Source organism: Carya illinoinensis, chromosome 11 (assembly GCF_018687715.1).
Source record: "Carya illinoinensis cultivar Pawnee chromosome 11, C.illinoinensisPawnee_v1, whole genome shotgun sequence".
Lineage (NCBI taxonomy): Eukaryota > Viridiplantae > Streptophyta > Magnoliopsida > Fagales > Juglandaceae > Carya > Carya illinoinensis.
Window position 1 is genome coordinate 27,553,773 of NC_056762.1, and position 20,143 is coordinate 27,573,915.

A 20,143-nucleotide genomic window follows, 5' to 3' on the forward strand; every position below is an offset into this window, starting at 1 on the left:
AAATACCTTCTTATAATTATCCATATTTCTCCATTCAACACAATTATACTTTTACAAAAAACTAGGGCTGCAATTCAAGTAAGTCAGATATTCAATTAATGAAATCACCTAGATCCAAGCTTCCAAAAAATCCCAAATTCCCAACCTTGTCTAGTTGGACAGCTTCAAGCCTCCAACCTCCAATGAGTCAATAAGTTTGATCCACAAAAATAATTACAACTTTTGTCTTCAATAACATGTTCTATCATTGTTCCTTGTAGTATTTCTAGTAGATCAATTCACAAAAAGAAAAAGAGATTAAAAACTAGCCAAATGCCAATCACCATCAACCTATAATGCAAAACACACACGATATAATTAGCAACACGATATAACAAAATAACAATTCAAAAATAAATAGCATTATGCCAAAAAGGCAAAAATATACAACTTGTCACTTGATTCCCATCAAGGCAGTAAAATCTCCTCATAAGTTGGTTCTTCTCTCTAGAAAATGAAAGAAAAAATTAGTTAAGACAAGTTCTCAATAAGTTAAGACAAGTTATAGATGGCAATAAAAAATAATTAAATAAAATTATACTTACATTCGATGATTTTTTCAAACCATGAAGTACCCGAACCCAGTCAGCTCCACATAATAACATTTCTACTATTTCAACAGACATTGATGCGCGATAAGGATCAATTACTCTACCACCAACACTAAATGTAGATTCTGAAGCCACTGTAGTAATTGGAATTGACAAAATATCACGTGCCATCTTAGATAAAATGCGGTATTTTAGATCATTAACCTTCCACCACTCCAAGGCATCAAAATGTAAATCTGAATCCTCACTACAAATATAGACACCTTCCTCTAAATAAACATCCAAATCAGATTTCACTGGACGAATGGTATCATTCCTTCTAACGAATGATTCAAATATAGACTTACCACTCATCACATTCTTCCCCACAACATTGATAGAGCCACTACAAGAAGAACCTATGTCTCGAGCATTTTCATGTCCACTCGACTCCACATTAGCTAAATTATAATCTTCAGCATGCTCATCATACAGCTCATATAAGATTCTCAAGATGGTGTCTATGTTTCTAGTGGCTTCGGGTTCTGAATAAATTATTGGAAAACAGAATTGAACTAGCATCATCTTGAACCTTGGATCCAAAATAGCAGCCACTGCCATAAGCAAATTACATTCCCCCCAATATTTATCAAATTTTGTATTCATCTTCACAACCATTGCTCGTATGTAATCATTTAGGTCAAGAGACTTCTTGTTCAACACCTCTTTTATTCTCCATACCTCAGGAAGGAATAAGTTAGCAGTTGGATACTCAGTTCCTGAGATAATGTTTGTAACCTCATTAAAAACTGCCAAAATTTGACAGACATTTTCCACTTTGGTCCAATCCTCAACACTTGGAACATAATTAAAGCCATGATCTCTATCTCCATATCTCGGAAAGACTTCCCTAAACTCTAAGGCTGCAGCTAGCATTAGATAAGTGCTATTCCATTTGGTAGGAACATCCAAAAAAAGTTTCTTGCTTGGTAATTGCAATTGTTTTGCAATATTACTAAACTGCTTGATACGAGCTTCTGATGCAACCAAGTACTTCACCCATTCTCGAACACAGTCGACAATTTCACCAATCTCATTTAGTCCATCTTTGACCAATAAATTTGTTATATGTGCACAACAACGCACATGAAAAAGCTGCCCCCCGATAGATAACTTCTTTTTCAAACTGAAAACATCTTTGAGAACCCTTAAAGCTACATCATTATATCTAGCATTGTCCACTGTTATTGTAGATACTTTGTTCTCAATTCCCCAATCAGTGAAACACTTTTGAAGAGCATCAGCAATAATAACCCCGTTGTGTGGTGGTGGGACATTACAAAAATTTAAGACTCTTTTTTGTAAATGACAATCAGGATCAACAAAATGACAGGTAATAACCATATATGAGATCTTTTGACCTGAAGTCCACATGTCGGTTGTTATACTGACTTTATTCACACCTCTCAATATTGTCTTCAACTTCTTTTTCTCAATCTCATAAGTGGATTGACAATCATTTCTAGCTGTAGTACGACTTATTTTTTGCCAATAAGGAGTATTAGCTCTCATAAATTTATTAAACACCACATGTTCCATCATGAAAAAAGGATACTCGTGATAAAGTATCATGTGAGAAGCTAGTTCTCTTACCTTTTTCATATCATACGAGAAATTTTTTACAACATTCACACATTCAGAACCCTTCATGTCAATAGTCAAAACCTTTTGCCTCTTAGAAGCAGCTATGTGTGGAAGACAACTAGTCAAGTGCCTATGAAAGTGAGTTGTAGAACCTGATGAAGAAATGGACAAGAGATCTTTGCAAAAGTTACACTCAGCTTTCTTGACACCATTTTTCTCCAATATTTTAAAATCTTTCCAAACTGCAGAAGTTTTCTTCCTAGGCTTCCTTTGGTATGCATATTTTTGGGGATCTATAGGGGCACTTGGGTTTTCTTCTCCACCAATAATACCATCAACTTCATTATTCCCATCATTACTATCACACTCTATAGCATTAAATTCTTCTCTACCAGTAATACCATCAACTTCAATCTCTACCAGTGGACTTGCAGATGAGCATTCAACAGTTGGTACTTGTTCAGACATGTCTAAACAAAAAATTTTAGACAAGTAGTGGCAATGTTAGACACAAATATTGCAGATTAATATTTTTTTAAGAAGAAAATGTAGCTACAAATAGCTAGAGTAAAAAAATAAAAATAAAAATAAAAACAGATGTCTTCGCTCGACCCTCGCTCAACAGGGAGCTCGAGCGCAGTGTCGAGCGTTCAACTCTGCCTGAGTTCGCTCGAGCTCAGTATCGAGCGCGTGTCGAGCGTTCAACTCTGCCTGTGTTCGCTCGAGCTCAGTGTCCGAGCGTTTCGCAGAGTTGAACGCTCGACACGCGCTTGACACTGCGCTTGAGCAAACTCAGGCAGAGTTGAACGCTCGACAAGCGCTGGACACTGCGCTCGAGCGAACTCAGATAAAATGTGTCGGCCGACCTTCGCTTGACACTTTGCTCGAGCCAATGTTCCAGATCTCCCCCCCAACTTCACAGCAGCAGAAGCAAATCCAAATGTTTTATCATTATGGAAAAGGTAAAGCTATAAGAATTATCAAATACCAACTTAAGAATCTTAAAACAAAATGGAAATTTGTTAACTTAAGAAAGATCAGACATCCATGAACCTTCTTAATTTGCCAACACATAACAATGGATGAGTTAAGAAAAAAAAAATCTCCTTATGCCATTCTCAAACCTGTGAAGTTTGCAGCTCAGTAGCCCCCACAAGAAAAGCTCTACTTCTTCAAAGCCCAACAACCACCATCAGAAAAGCTCTACCTCTAAGACGATTTGGCTCTTGGCTTTGGCTTCGGTTGATGATGAAAAGAATAAGAAGAAGATCACTCAATCTACAAAAGAAGATGAATCCGCTGCTTCAAAACCCTCTGCTTTTGTTTTCCTTAGATATATTTCACTGGAAATCAGATTAATGAGGAAGAAATATAAAGGGAAAAGAGGAAATCCAAACAGAGCATCCTACGTGTTAGCTTCATCTTAAAACAGAGCACTATCACACAGAGATATTTGTGTTAGCTTCAGCCTTCATCTTAAAACAGAGCAGTACCTCTTACCAATCCAAAAACTACCGAAGAAACAGAGGAACTGGAACTGGAACTGGAACCGTGCTTGCTTGATGAGCTGAGGAACTGGAGTTTGGAACCGTGCAAGTCTAGAACATTTCAAGTCTGTAGATGGCACGCTTTCTCGCTTTGCAGTCTGACTTCTGAGAAGCTTGACGGCTATCCATCTTCTCAAGCCGTAAACGTCCCACCAAGGAGCTGTTGGGGAACGGTGCCGTGCAAATAACCAAAATTCAAAATAAGGGAAATAAACAAACTAAACCCGCTAGGCGCTAAACAGTCTAAAAGGAAAAGGAAAAATATTCTAATATATTTGAGATTGTACTATTTTATTTTTCTATAGAGTCATGAATTATAAACTATAATGTAATTAAAATTTTTATTTTTGTCAAGTATTTTTTTATTATTTTTAATCACTAAGAAAAAAAATTAAAAAATTAAAAAATTTCACTACTAGTCACTACTAATAGTGAAATAAATAAAAACGCATATGGCATCAAGAATGCCTAATACATTAAAGTCATTTAAAAAATTACATAATAAAACTATTAATTTAATATTAAAGTATTCAATTATCCTTAATATAATATTAAATATAGCCAAATAATCAAAATATGATTATTTAAGAAAGTGTCGCAATCAATTAGAGTTGTTTATTTTTATAAACATTTAATTACAATAATACATTATTATTGTAAAATACTAAAACATGTTACTTATACATAAACTTAAACTAACAACATATATTATTTTATATATATATATATATATTACTTAACATATATATAAAGTATAAAAAATAATATATGTATAAGTATAAAATATATATAATAAAAGAATACATGTAAGTATATATGTAAATATATATATATATATATATAAATATTACGAGTATTGTGACGAGTTCAAAACGAGTCGACTCGAGTTTATACGAATATTGTTCACGAGCTTAAACCGAATCGAGTCGAGATTATACGAGTTTTGCTCGTTTAATATTCGACCCAATATTAATGTTCACGAATAACTCATTTATTAAATGAACCGAGTCCGAGTCGAGTTTATACGAGTCGATCTCGAATTGTTCACGAGCGGCTCTGTTCATTTGCAGCCCTAATGCTATCTATGTGTCGGTATTTCCTCTCCTAGGCATCATGAAATCTTGTTGCAGTGGCTGAGTAATATCTAATTTTAATCTAATTTAGTTTCTCCAAGCCACTCAAAAAATTGGATCTTCCTCTATCACCACAAGTTTATTAAGAGCATTTCCTACATTAGTCGCATTTCTAATAATGATGTGATCTAAAAGAAAGCCATGTATCTGGATGGTAAATGTAGTAAACTGAAAACTTATTTCCTGAATAGTGGACCCTGGCGACCATCGCTTTAGGATTAGAAGAAAACCTCAAAAGTTCCAGGGAGCTTGTCAGAGGATTTTGAGTTTGTCTTGAGGAGATTTGAAGGTGAAAATAAACTTCTTTGCTTCCGAATCTTCCATTATGAAATGTTGAGAGAAGTTCCATACCACACATATACTGGAATGGATAGCCAGCTTACTCAATTTTTTGTCTGCAACCAATTTCCCAACAAAGATTAATTTGGAGGATTTCTTTGCTATTTTTGGTTTTGGTTCAAGGTCTAAGTCTTGCCAGGACAAAGCCTTGGTTTGGGAGATTATAGTTTCCATATCCATCTTTGCTTAAGTTGACTTAACTTTCCTAATCTGGGATGGATCATTGAGACGACTAGCTACAACTTGGGTTTAAAGGCTGGAGACACTATGGGAGTGTGGGGTACTCAGTAGAGAGAGTGGTAGAGAGTTTCAGTTCTTTCACTACAATAGAACCCAATTTTTGTATTTGAATTATTTCTGGCGTTGTATGCGTTTGAAGCTAACACCAAATGAAGTCCATTTTTTTACGGCGACCAACTTCATGATGCTATAAGTTACCCTTTGCGACTAAAATTAAGACACCGCATAGAATTTTGGTTGAAAATTTTTTTGCAACGATTTTTCCTTTTTCACGACGATGTTGATCTAACGCAATAAATTTGCTGTAGCCCATTTAGTTGCAGCATTTTTTGTCCACATAAAAAGAGGGGAGCTATATAATCCCCTGTTTTTCTTCTTGCCCAGCCCAATACCCTATACATCTGTGTCTATCGTACAAAGTGCCCCACGCCACGTTGTTACCGCCTCACTTAGCTAGTAACTCTCTCTCTCTCTCTCTCTCTCTCTCTGTGCAGCACAGATCAAACAAATCTAGTCAATTGGTCCTCGATCCTCTCTCACTTCGTTTGAGATTTTCTCCAACACACAATCGCGTCGCCGTAACAAGAAGGTAATATATATATATATATATATATATATATATTCTGCCACTCATTTTCGGTGATGATCATTTCTCCCTCTCTCTTTCCTATTACACCTTTAGTCGGTCTGTCTGACCCCCCCTCGGTATCTTGCCCTACCCTTATCATGTGCTGGTTTCTTTTGTATAATATTGTGTTGTGTTTGGTTGACTTATTTCCATTAGATGAATAAACAAATACTCCTGGATGATTTGTAAATTTAGTAATCAAGAAGCATATATACTTCATGGATCCATGAGTTAGGCTCTTTGTTTTATTTTGTTGTTTGAAATTTTGGAGCATTTTATTACTTATATGCAAAATTAGTTTCATGAATGTTGATTTAAACCAATTATATTGACACGTGGCTTAGTGCATTAGAACCTTATGTTAATTCGAATTTTACATTCGAAGAAGAGAGAGCTTGAGTACTTGTTTGGTAGATGGCAATTTGGATGTTAGCACTGGCTTTAATACTTGTGTGTTAAATCTAATTGCACCTTTAAAATTGTCTTTCACTGAACAAGGTAAATATGCTCCCAAACATTTAACTATGTCAACTTAGGTTGTGACTTGAACCAATATTGAGGAAATTAGTTCGTTGAAGCACTATATTTTTGCCAAATTCATTCACAACAGTATCCAATTTTTTTATAACCTTGTGCCCTCTATACAAAATCACTTACTGCCACACAAAGAAAACATACATACATACATATGGAGGCATCATGGAAAGTAGAAGTCATGCTACCTACATACTTTAAACATTCCTCTGAGTCTTCATGAGGAATCTGGTAGCCGATTGATGGGACCAATTTAGAGGTATTTTGGTCCAATTGTAGAAGTCATGCTTAAATTGTTAATGCTTCAAACATCGGGAGTTAGCATTCTTGAGCCATTGGTATATTTCCTAGGAAAAGACTAATCCCACAGAAAATGTCTACCAAAACTCTGTACCAAATTACTTTTTTATTTTTATTTTACTTAATGATTAAGGAAGTGTATTTTTAATGAATTTATAATTTTTTTTTTGAAAATGTTTAAAGGATTTAAAAAATGTTTGAAAAAAAAAACAAAAAAAAAAACTTTTTACACAATCGGAAAAAATATTCAGTACATTTCTTTTGTGGCTCTAGCATCACAAATATTGGGTATTGCCTTCTTTTTTTTTTTTTTTTCTGCAAAAATGAACCTTTCATATTTTTGCTATTTTTTCATCCCCTATTGAACTTATATACATGATTCACACCGTATACGAAGCGTATAGATCTATACGCTTCATATAGATCTATACAAACTCCAAAGTTTTTTCTAATCAATTAAAAAGAGACTCAGAGTTTATAATGATTAAGGGAATGTTTTGACATTATGTTGGAAGCAATGTGTATTTTCTTTTTAATCTAAACCAATCCATGTTTGTTAGATTGGATGTCTATAATAATAAAACCTAGTGTTGAAATATTAATTTTGCCAAATAGACAAAACTTGGATGCACCTTACCAATAGGTTTAGGTCAAGGGAATATGGCGAAGGGGTTAGGCAATTCCTTACAATGGCTTGAGCTCATGCCCAAGGAAAGAATAGTGTGAAGTGTCTAGGCCATAGATGTCGTAATACTTTCTTCCTACCTATAAACGAGGTAGAGCGATATTTATTTATTACGGGTATAGATCCAAATTACACTAATTGGATATTTCATGGGGAGCAAGAACCCATGAATTTCATGGGCAAGGACGAAGATGATAATGATAATGGTGATGATAGTTATATTGATGACATTGAGGATATGTTAAATGACATTCATGCGACAACCGTCGTTAGCGTTGATGAAGACATGGCTCCATTTAGTGGAAACCAGCATGGTTGAACCTGAACCAACCACTTTTGAAAAGTTGTTGGAAGATGCTCAGATTCCACTCTATGATGGTTGCACAACATTTTCTCAACTATCATTTATTGTGAAGTTGATCCACATCAAAATAGTTGGCGGGTGGAGTGTAAAGTCATTCGACGTGCTGCTTAAGCTATTGGAAACAACTTTTCTCAAATCATTCTTGCCAAAATCTTTCCATGAGGCATGATCATCGAAGCTAGGGTTGGGATTTAGATGCATTAAAATTTAAATATGCCCAAAAGATTGCATACTATTTTGGAAGGAAAATAGCAATAAGCAAGATTGCATTAAGTGCAAAGCGTCCATGTGGTTGTCCTCTATACTTTCTCAACAACTAGTGGCCCAAAAGGTAGTGCAGTATTTTCCATTGAAGCCAAGGTTGTAGAGACTATTTATGTCCAAGAAAACTACAGTATCCATGAGGTAGCATCAATAAAAAAGGGTATAGGATGAATGCACTTTGCGGCATCTTGCGAACTCTAAGGTGTGGACCACATTTGACAGAGCACATTGTTGGTTTGTTGAAAATGCTCAAAATGTGAGGCTCGGTCTTGTTAGTGATGGATTCAACTCATTCAATAATATAAACAAACCATACAATATATGGCCAGTGATTCTAGTTCTATATAACTTGCCTCCATAGTTATGTATGAAAGATGTGACGCCCCCAACTCCCACCTACGGACACATGGAAATCGAGGCGTCGGGATGATGACAACATGGGTCACGCATCCCATCGTCAAGTGTCAAGTTGTGTACATGCAACACGTGTACATAAGAAAAATAACGCAGCGGTAATAAAAGTTTTTCAACTAAGTACTAGAATTTTGTTTAAATACAAACTCGTTTAAAACAAGCGTAATAAAATTTACAAGTTTAACATTGTCACAAATCCAAAATACATAAAATAAAGGCAAGGGAAATTTTTTCCAACAATACAAGCAACTCCAACTCAATCCTCCAGCGGAGCTGCCTCCTCAGGTTCAGCCTCCTCATCCTCATCTGCATCAAAGTCTACGGTACCAACAAACGTATAAATAACTACGTCCTCCAAGCCATCCGACCCCCGAATCCTCGGACTTAGTTCGGTATAACCAACCAATCACAATTTATTATTAAAACAAAAATATATTTAAATTTTAAATGAAGTTTGGAAAATACTTACAGCGCTATATAATATTTTTAAAGGATCAAGAGGTTGCAAAATGTGTCAAAAAAGTAACGTAACAGTGTAAATACACTGTGGCTGTGGGTTATAAAAGACCCACTTTTGAATGGGGACGAACCAAGACTTAGAATTGATAGAGAATGGCTTAGAAGTATTTATGAAACTAGTGGAAGTGGTGGTTGGCCGTGGGTGGCGGCGAAAATGGCAATGAAAGTGAAAAATGGCCAAAACGGAGTTGAGCTTGTGATGGTTGCTCTGGCGATGGATCGGAGCTGGACATGAGTGGGTTAGGTCGGTGATGAAGTGGTGAAAAGATGGTGGCCGGAGGTGAAACGACGACGGCCGAATGGAGGAAAAACCGTGCTGCTTGGAGGAGCTCATGGCGGCTAACGGTGGCTCGGTTGGGGCTAAGATTTGGTGGGGGTGTTCACTGGCCGGAGGGGAGTTGAACGGTGGGGGTGTTGATGGCCACGTTGGCGAGCGGCGTCAGTTTGGGCAGATGAAGGAAAACGAGTGAGAGGGAAGAGAGAGAGTGTGCGCGGGGAGAGAGAACCGGAAGAAAAAAAAGTGGGAAGAAAAAGAAGAAAGAAGGAAAAAGAAGAAAGAGGAAGAAGAAAAAAAGAAAAAGAGAAAAAAAAAGATGGAAAAAAGAAATGAGGTCTAGTCCTCACATCTAGGGTCTAGAAACTGATTCAAAGAAAGCAATTTTAAAAGCAATAAATTGAGTAAAATAATTTAAACACAATATCTAGGTAAAATAAAATAAATAATTAGTAAAAACTAACAACAAAATTTAAAATAAAAAAATAAACTAAATTAAATTAAAGAGCAATTTAAATACGAAACAATAATTAATATTAAGAAAGTACCTCAAAATAAATTTCACAACTAAATAAATCCAATTAAAATTTGATAAATTTAAAATAAAAGAACCAATATTTTAATTAAATTAAAATACTCATTCAATAAAAATACACGTAAAAACGGGGTATCACAAAAGATCCATTTTTCATGTTATTTACGCTAATTCCTAGGCCAAAATTACCTGGAAATGAAATTGATATTTACTTACGCCCTTTAGTCAATGAACTACTTGATTTGTGGGAAAATGGGGTTGATACCTATAATGCCATGGTTGGCCAACAATTTCGATTACATGTAGCTTTATTGTGGATTATTAATGATTTTTCCGCCTATGGTAACTTTATGGTTGGAGCACTAAAGGGAAGTTGGCATACCCTTGTTGCAATCTAGATACAAAATCTTTGTGGTTGAGACATGGGTGAAAGTATTATTGCATTGGTCATTGCCGCTTTCTATCAACGGGTCACATTTGGAGAATCAAGAAGAATATCTTTAATAGCAAAGAAGATCATCGGATGCCACCTACGCAGCTTTTGAGAGAAGATATAATGCACCAATTAAGTAGCATTGGTCATGTAGATTTTGCAAAGCTAGTAAGAGGAGAAAGCACACCCCTGAGGAGTTAAATTGGATAAAACGGAGTATTTTTTTTGATTTACCCTATTGGCCATCTTTGAAACTTAGACATAATCTCGACGTTATGCATATCAAGAAGATCATTTGTGACAATGTGTTGGGTAAATTGATGAATATTCCAAGTAAAACAAAAGATGGTATTAATGCTTGACGGAACTTGGCTGAACTTGATATAAGAAAAGAGCTACATTTGACAGAAGATGGCGATTGAGTTATTATCCCTCATGCCTATTTCATGTTGCATGGAGATGGGAGGAAAGACTTTTGTGCATGGTTGAAAGGTATAAAATTTCTTGATGGCTTTGCATCTAACATTTCGAGATGTGTTAATGTTACTAACTGTAAACTAGTTGGTATGAAAAATCACGATGCTCACATATTCATACAAACGCTACTGCCACACTACAAAAAAAGGCTAAATTGGCGGCGTTTATAAGCACGGCGTTTGTTTATGCGCCAGTAGATATATAAATTTTCCGGCGAATAATTTTTCCGCCAGTAAATTTTTGAACTTCCTGGCGTTTAAATTTTTACGTCGGTAATAATTTATGGCGTTGGCGGCATATATAACAACGCCGCCAATATAGTAATGATGCGCCGGGACATTAATGGCGTTGGCGGCGTTTATATTGTTACTCTGGTAATAATATTTTTTTTTGTTGGCGTTTAAACAAATGCCAATAATTTATTAATTATACGCCGTTATATTAATCGTGTTTGTCGGCGTTTCTAATATACCGGCGGTAATAACATATAACATCAGCGGCGTTTCACAAAATGCCGACAATTGATAGAGTTTACGCCGACAAAGTATTGTGTTTTTCAACGTTTATATCGTTTAAATAAATGCTGGCCATTGGTTAATTTTACGCCGGCGTTTATATTGTTACGCCGGAAATAATTATATACATTGGCGGCGCCTATAAAATGTCAAAATTTGATCAATGAAACGCCGGTAAAACTATTATAGATTTATTGGTAATAAAATAAATAAAATAAAATAAAATAACTTATTTAAATGATACGAAAATACACCAAAAAATTGTGCAAGTCTCGTACAATATTTCTTTTGAAAACAATAGAGTCTACTATTTAAAATTTAATCTTTTAATTTGGATCTTATATTTATTCTTTTTTTTTTAAAAGTGTGTGGTGCTTGCAAACTTTATGACAAGATATGTTAAACATCATACTAAGATTCACAACTTCCAACAAGAGTAGTAAAAATAATGCATAATCCAACACTTCTCCTTTAATTTCATAATTCATCCTAATTCCAACTTAACAAAACATAGCAAACGTCGATATATGGCATAACCATAAATATAGTCTCAATTAAGGAAAGTTGTGAATACCACCAAAACAAAGCAAATGTCGATATATTGCAAATACCATAAATATAGTCTCAATTATAGTCTCACTTATAATCCCGACCCTCAATCATCGTCCTCTTCATTCTCTTCCTCTTCTTCATCTTCCTCTTGATCTTCTTCCTCTTCAGAATTTTCCTCTTCTTCATCTTTCTCTTCTTCTTCATTCTCTTTTCGATTTTGTCCTGAAGCCTAAATATAAATTCAAATGAGGGTCCAAAAATTTCAATAGAAGGTTGATTTATATCAACTAAACATATGTGGGGTGCTCACCTGTGCATGCACGAATGTGTTTACTAAGTTCTGTAATTCAGCTAATTCGTTACGCATTTTCTCAAACTCTTCCTTTGATACACCATCTTCTTGGTTTGAAGTCGATAGTGAATGTTGACAAGTTTGCTTTGTAGGGGTTGGCCCAAAACCCAAACCACGCACACGTCTAGGCCGTTCTGGTCCCATGACTTTTGAATAAACATCATCTGATGCCCAAGTCATGGTTCCTCCAAACCCCATGTTTATAGAATTCGTGTCCTATGTTAAAAGTTCCTCCATCTCAACCTGTAATAGATAATAAAAAATACACATTATTCTTCATTTATAAATCCTTTAAAATTAAAAAAGTTATAAATTTGAAAATAAACATACCACTTTCTTCCTCGTGTCATCATTGTAGTGTGTGCCATCCTTTTTCTTATGGGTCTTGACAAACAACTGGGCTCGACTTGGCATTGCCCCAGTTGATTTTTTCTACGTCCAATATTTTAGATTAAACACATATATCGAAAACAAAGAACTAACAAATATTCAACAATAAATAAATATTAAATAAATAAATACCATATCATGGGCATATCTTGCTAAACTTTTTGATCCTCCGCTATGAACAACCACCTGCTTCTTACGACACTCCTTGTTTTTATTACATTTGGACTGCAACATGTAAAATATTATGAGAATTATAATTAAAATAACTAGTTGGTTGACTTTATAAATCTATAATAGAAATACGCGCATTGTTACCATATATTCTGGATCAAACCAGAGATTGGCCAACTCTGCTAGTTGCTCTAAGTCCACCATATCAGGACTTGCCCTTGCCACAACTTGTGCTGCAGAGGTGTCTTTTTCATTAAGTAGCTTTTTCTTCAATTCATGCTTATAGTCTTTCCATTTCTTTCCCAAGTCCTTTAGTATCCATTTTTTGAATACATCCAATTTGTCATCAGGAACTTTAAACTTGCCCTACAGTCAAAATAAATTTACACAAGTGAGTAACTAGCTTTCTAACAAAATTTTCAAAATATACCTATTTAAATAATAATAATATTTAAATATGAAAAATCATATATACCTTTATAAGACTCCACGCTTCCTCCTTTATGGTTTTAGGTACTGACCTCCAATCTTTATAAATTATCGGAACCAACTTATTACTTCTCGCTATCAGACCACCAAACCTTACCACCTTTGAGTCTTGCTTTTTGATGGGCTGACCAAGATTGTTGAGCTCCATTTCAATTCTCTCCCCTTCTGGAAGATGCCAAATGTCATGAATAGAGTGCAATAATCTCTTTACTCGATCTCCATTACTATCTGCAAAAATAGATTTAGTTACAGTGTTATTATTTCGTAAATCTGCAGTCATTGTGAAATAAATAATAAGTAAGAAAAACAAAAACATACCAACGATGATGAGAAAGCGATCTCCATTGTCAGAACACATATCGACATTTTCTGCTTCCGAACTAGGTGCTATTGGTACAGATGTGCATGGCTCGGTCTCTCTGCTCATCTCCATGTGTGTGGATAGTTGGCCTCCCATTTGGCTCGATGTAGAAGGTTGGGTCCCTTGCTGGTAAGATGGTGATGGTTGGGAAGGACAATCTATAGAAGGTTGGGTCCCTTGCTGTGAAGATAATGATGGTTCTATAGGAGGTTGGGTCCCTTGCTGTGAAGATAATGATGGTTGGGAAGGACAATCTATAGAAGGTGGTGACTCCACCATCCTATCAACGGAAAGGGGTGGCCCATCGACAGAGGGTAATGAATGGGCTGCCCTATCAGATTGTGGCTCACTATGGACAGCTTGTAGTCTTGTAGATTGTCTTCGCAATTGTGGTATGGACATCTTTGCCTTCTTTTTTGGACCCATTGTACCTATACAAAAACAAATTTACATATATGCAAATCAATAGAAATAATAATATTTAGAGCATGATATGAGATAGACTTATGTGATAAGAGATATCATGTTAAATAGTCTAAAATTATATATTTCTTACTCAACACTATTGGGGAGTTTCGATCGTCATTCCATCTATATCATTTCGTGTCCACACAACATCGTCAATACCGGGTTCAATAGCTTCATGGTTGGAAGTGTTAATACAATATTCGTTGACTAAATATTCATCCTCATCATCGTCAGTCACTTCCTCTTCACCAGTGTCATACACGTCTCTTGGTTTTGTCTTAACAACCACAACCCAATTTGGGCATCTTTCATCTGCCACATAAAATACTTGAGATACTTGGGAAGATAAAACAAACGGATCATCAGTTATCCGACTACCAGTGTGTACTAAATGAGAAAAATTTACAAGAGTAAAGCCAAACTCGTCCACCTTCAAACCTCTACCCCGAGCAACGTCTGCCCAATCACATTTGAATAACACATATCGGGACCCATCATAATACATAACCTCAATTATGCGTGTTAATTGGCCATACCAAGCAGGGCCATCTTGATCAGTACATACACTAACACCACAATTCTGAGTTTTCTTCCCATTTTCATAATTCCTAGTGCGAAATTTTGTGCCATTAATGACAAATCGCTTAAATTCTTTGGCAACTTGCATGGGACCTTTAGAATGCATTACGACTTTATGGCCCAATTCACTTCTTCCATTGTCATCCATTTTCATTACCTGAAAGGTTGGATTATTAGCATTGATTAAAATGACGAAAAAAAGCTACAGAGGCATAATAAAATTGGTCTTAGGTGTAATCCTTACATAGTCTTGGAACCAATTACAAAATTGGTCTTCGTGCCTCTTCTGTAATTCATCATTCGATAAATGATTCCCATCAACTGTATTCCGTATTATTTCCAAGTGCATCCTATATATGTTCACGACATTACAAATGTATGTTATAATTACACAAATATAAATGAAACATAATTTGATTCGTACGTATTAAGCATTGCAACTCACATGCGGAATGGAGTGAAATCGTCAGAGTTGAAGAGAATATAGCGATGTGCTTGGGTCCATGATGTAAAATCGAGTCGGACGTCAATTACTTTCCCTTTAGAATCATCCAGGTTTCTAGACGGTCTATTGAAAACCGTTTGAGCGGATTCTAAATAACGAGAACAAAACGTCAATAATTCCTCCAACAAATACCCTTCAGCAATGGAACCTTCTGGTGCAGCTTTGTTACGCACATGAAACTTAAGTTGGTGTAGGTACCTACCACATAAATCATTAGATGACTTTTACTATTTTTTTTTTTAAATCTCATTCAACTGATATTTATGTGTTTTTAATTCAATAACTATAGCATACCTTTCAACGGGATACATCCATCGATAATGAACAGGTCCTCCAAGCTTACATTCTGCAACTAAATGTACGGTCAAGTGCACCATAACCGTGAAAAATGATGGCAGAAATATCATTTCTAATTGGCACAATATGTAAGGTATTCTAGATTCCAATCGGTCCAAATCTTCAAGCCGCAATGTTTTGGAACAAATTCCCCTGAAGAATCCAGATAGCTCGATTAATGGTTCTATTACCTTCTTAGATAATGACCCACGTAATGCAATTGGCAGGAGTTGTTGCATCAGTATGTGGCAATCATGACTCTTCATGCCCACTATAGTACGGTGTTGAAGCTTGACACAACGTGAAACATTTGAAGAATAACCGTCTGGTACTTTTACATTTTGTATAACCTTCAACAAGTCTTCTTTCTCTTTGTTACTCATTGTGAAAATAGCTGGAGGAAAATAGCTGAAGGATCAATTTCTCATGTCCCATCAAATGTTTTTGCCATCATTCTCCACCTATGATCACTTGGCAAGAATCGTCTATGCCCCATATAGGAAAACTTTTTTCCATGTTTCAGCCATCTAGATCGTGTGTTACCCATACAACAAGGACATGCTAAACGACCTTTCGTACTCCACCCAGACAAATCACCATACGCAGGAAAATCATTTATCGTCCACATTAAAACCGCCCGCATTGTGAAGATCTCTTTAGAGCAAACATCATAGGTTGGTGCTCCAACCTCCCATAATTCCTTTAATTCTGATATTAGAGGCTCTAAGTATACATCTATATTCATTGAAGGTGATGATGGTCCCGATATAATCAACGATAGCATGAAACTTGATCGTTTCATGCACATCCAAGGAGGTAAATTTTAAGGTACCAACATAACCGGCCAAGTACTATAGGAAATGCTCATGTTTCCAAAAGGATTAAAGCCATCTGCAGATAAACCAAGCCTAACATTGCGGGGGTCAGAGGCAAAATCGTCATGTTGTGAATCAAACGTCTTCCAAGCCATGCCATCTGCTGGATGCTTTAGTACCCCATCATTACTGCGGCCTATAGTATGCCATTTCATTTGTGAAGAAGTCTTCGATGACATAAAAAGCCTTTGCAACCTTGTCTTTAACGGAAACCACCGTAATATTTTAGCTGGACTTCTTTTACCTTTTCTAGACCTATCATCCATATACTCTTTTTGCTTCCATTTTGACGCTCCGCATACCACGCATGTTTCCAGATTCTCATTGTCCTTCCAAAATAACATACAACCATTGGGACATACTAAGATCTTCTCGTATCCAAGACCTAACTCATTCATGTACTTCTTCGCCTCGTACGTATTTTTAGGAAATGATGCTCCTGGTGGGAGCAACTCATTCACAAATTCAAGTAGTTCTGTGAATATGCTATTACTCAATCCACCCAAACACTTCATATTCCAGAGACGTACAATAGCACTAAACTTAGTATGTTTTGTGCACCCTTCATATAATGGTTCATCAGCATCTTTCAACATATTGTAAAATTTATTAACTCTTTCGCTAGAACCTTGTCGATTTTCATTTTGCACTCCAGCCTCTCCAGCATCCACACCTATTTCAGGCCCACCCTCCACTATTTCAGGATCAAACATGGGGAAAACATCATGTAACATGGTTGTCATCCCACCAGAGCTTTCATTTATTTGCTCATTATTATTTTGGGCATCAGTAGCATGGTAAGATGCCTCCCCTATTCTCTCCCCATGAGCATGCCAAATGGTGTAACCTTGAGAAATTCCATAGCTAATCAAATGATCATATACCATGTTAGGCATGAACATCTTACGTAATCCACATTTTCTACAAGGGCAACAAATCGGCGAATCTGTATCACAATTCTCGCATGCAAACTTCAAAAAGTCATTGACACCATCGACATACTCTTGTGCATCCAACTTCTATCCATAGCTTAACCATATAATAAATATGAAAACAAAATAGAATCAAAATGCAAGATCATCAATAATTTTAAACTTCGATTATAAATAGAATAAATTATAATACATGTTGAGATACGGATTGGGAGATGGTTTAATTAAACGATGGTGATGGTTTAAAGGCCTATAATAATTTCCTTCTAGAAGTAAGGTGTACTACATGGAGCCGACAACAAACAAATTAACAAGCACCAAAAGTTAACAATTTGAGAGACAAAGATTTCTCCCTTAACATGTATTAATGTTCTACTGTATTAAGACAAGAATATTATAAACATAAATTCTTTGGATTTTTGAGTTGCTTTCTTTGGATTTGGAGTCTCTAATTAATCAAGGCATGGTGGGCTTATCACATAAGCAGAAATTAATAGAGGCAGCTCTTATTCACTCATATGAAATTGCACTTGGTGGTGGGCGTTTTATATCTATGGTATTGCAAATGATGTTAAATCTATAAATCTCATTAAAGTGACAAACTTTCATCTTTACAATTCCAACATGAGCAAATGTTATTCATGTTGAAATTCGAATAAATTTAAAAAAAAATAACCAACATTTTATTAAAAAATTGTGTAAAAGGTTGTATATATTTGTGACATTGTGTATCAGTAACTAATACAGTAGAGAATGTAATCCCAGTAAGATGCTTTCTCTCATCTGCTCCCCAAACCCTCACATAAATAACCTTATAAGATGGTTAATCTTATGGTTGGCACTGGAGCAGTGTCTGTATGTAAACTCTGTTATTACCATTAGCAATGAAATAAGTCCCATTTTACAAAGGGAAAATTCTGGTTGCAAGCCCCGTATGCGGGACTGAATTGCAGGCCTTAAATGAAATGGTGCGTTTCATTTATATTAAATGAAACTCACCGTTTCACTTAAGAAAGAAAACACACGGTTTGATCGATTGAAGAAAACACAAACGACACTGCCCATCAACGAACCCCGGCCCTCCCTAGCCCCATCACGGCACTGCCCAAATTTCGCTCGTTGCCCGGTCACGATAATTCAGACATGAAAATAGCTGAATCACTGTGTCATCAGGTAGGCTAGTCCAATCTACATCTCCTTCACGCTTCAAACCCAAATCTTCATCCTCTGTTTCAGTATAAATTGGTGCCAAATCTTCGTCCTCTGTTTCAGTATAAATTGGTGAAACAACCTTCCCCTTCCTCGCCAGCTTCCGCCGCACCCTACGACTCATGTCTCAATCAATTCACAAAGACACAGATGCCAATGTTGCTCAACCTCAAATGCCGAAATCATATAATCATAGACACAGACCAAGAAGTATATACCATTAACCTCAGCTACCCAAGTCTTAAAATCACTGAAGGAATACAAACAACCCAGAAAGCAATACTCTTTCACCTCAAATACCCTGAAACTCAAACAATTCACAAAATTGTAAACATAATTTAGAAAACTAAGGATTCATAGTATACTAGAATGCAAGGCCATATTCAATACCCTGGAAAAATATGGAATCATAAATCATTATAGCAGGCAAAATCAACGATTGTTTTTCCTACCTGAGAGCTGAGGTTGCGTGGGTTTGTGGGCAACTCTTAAAATATTCAAGCTTGTCGAAGAAATTAAATGCCTCTTTTGGAATTACATGGAAGAAGCTCCAATGGAGCTTTCAATGAATGAAAGAGGGATAGAAAGAGAGAGAGGGAGAGAGAAAAAAGACACAGTCGAGGAAGGCTTGGAGAGAATTCAGATGGGCATCAAGATAGATGGGGAACAAAGCCAAACCCTCAAAGCAGGTGTCTACGCCTCTCCCCTATGTTTCTTTCTTGGTTGTTGTCTTCGTCGTCGCTGTTGTTGTGCACCGAGAAAGAGGATTGTATCGGTGGGGATATGGGATGAGAAGAATAGAATTGAGAAGACAAGAATATATATAACACCCCTCAAAAAACTGCAGCAGACAAAGAATTGCAAAAACAACAAAGGATAATATTGTAAATTTATGCTCAAAAGTGGGGATAATATAGCCATTTCCCATGCTGAGACTGCAATACAGTCCCCTTTAGGGGATTGTACGTAGCAGCGCCCTTTACAAAGTGCCTTGTGGAACCCCCCATCTCCAGAAATCAGACATTTTTTACAACTACACAACAAAGACAACAACTCATGTCCCAAAGAAAGCAGATTCATGAAACAAATACGAAAATCTAAAACAAAAGAATATAGACGTTATTGCTTTGTGCCCAATTGTGCTACGTCCTTGATCTAATCGCCAAAGCTAAAAAAAAGCCATTAAAGATTAAACCATTAGCATTAACACAGGAAGACAGGCCGCCCCGACAACCATTAGCTCTTACTCGTTCTATTCCTCTGTTTTCATGGAAACCAAACAAAAGAAAATCTACCAAACATACTTAAATAACTATATCAGTGATAATAGTTTGTAGCTAGGGAACTTGTAAATAAAATGGGAAACCATCAACTGTGTTGAGAAACCATCAACTTCTAAATAAAATGGGACTAAATTTGGTACTGACCTGTACGTATATGGCGCCCTCTGCTACAGCCTCTGTATTACCGTGTACCGTGGCTTTCGATATTACTAATATGGAGTGCTCTG

General features: G+C 36.1%; 1 protein-coding gene across 1 annotated transcript; it reads right to left on the reverse strand.

Moving 5' to 3' along the window:
* Positions 1 to 297: 297 nt before the first annotated feature.
* On the reverse strand, positions 298 to 2,681 carry LOC122282343 (zinc finger BED domain-containing protein RICESLEEPER 1-like). The gene is made up of 2 exons (XM_043094304.1): positions 585 to 2,681; positions 298 to 330 (listed from the first exon to the last, which is right to left on the reverse strand). Exons 1-2 carry the CDS (start codon positions 2,679 to 2,681, stop codon positions 298 to 300), a joined length of 2,130 nt encoding a protein of 709 aa, XP_042950238.1.
* Between the last annotated feature and the right edge of the window lie 17,462 nt (positions 2,682 to 20,143).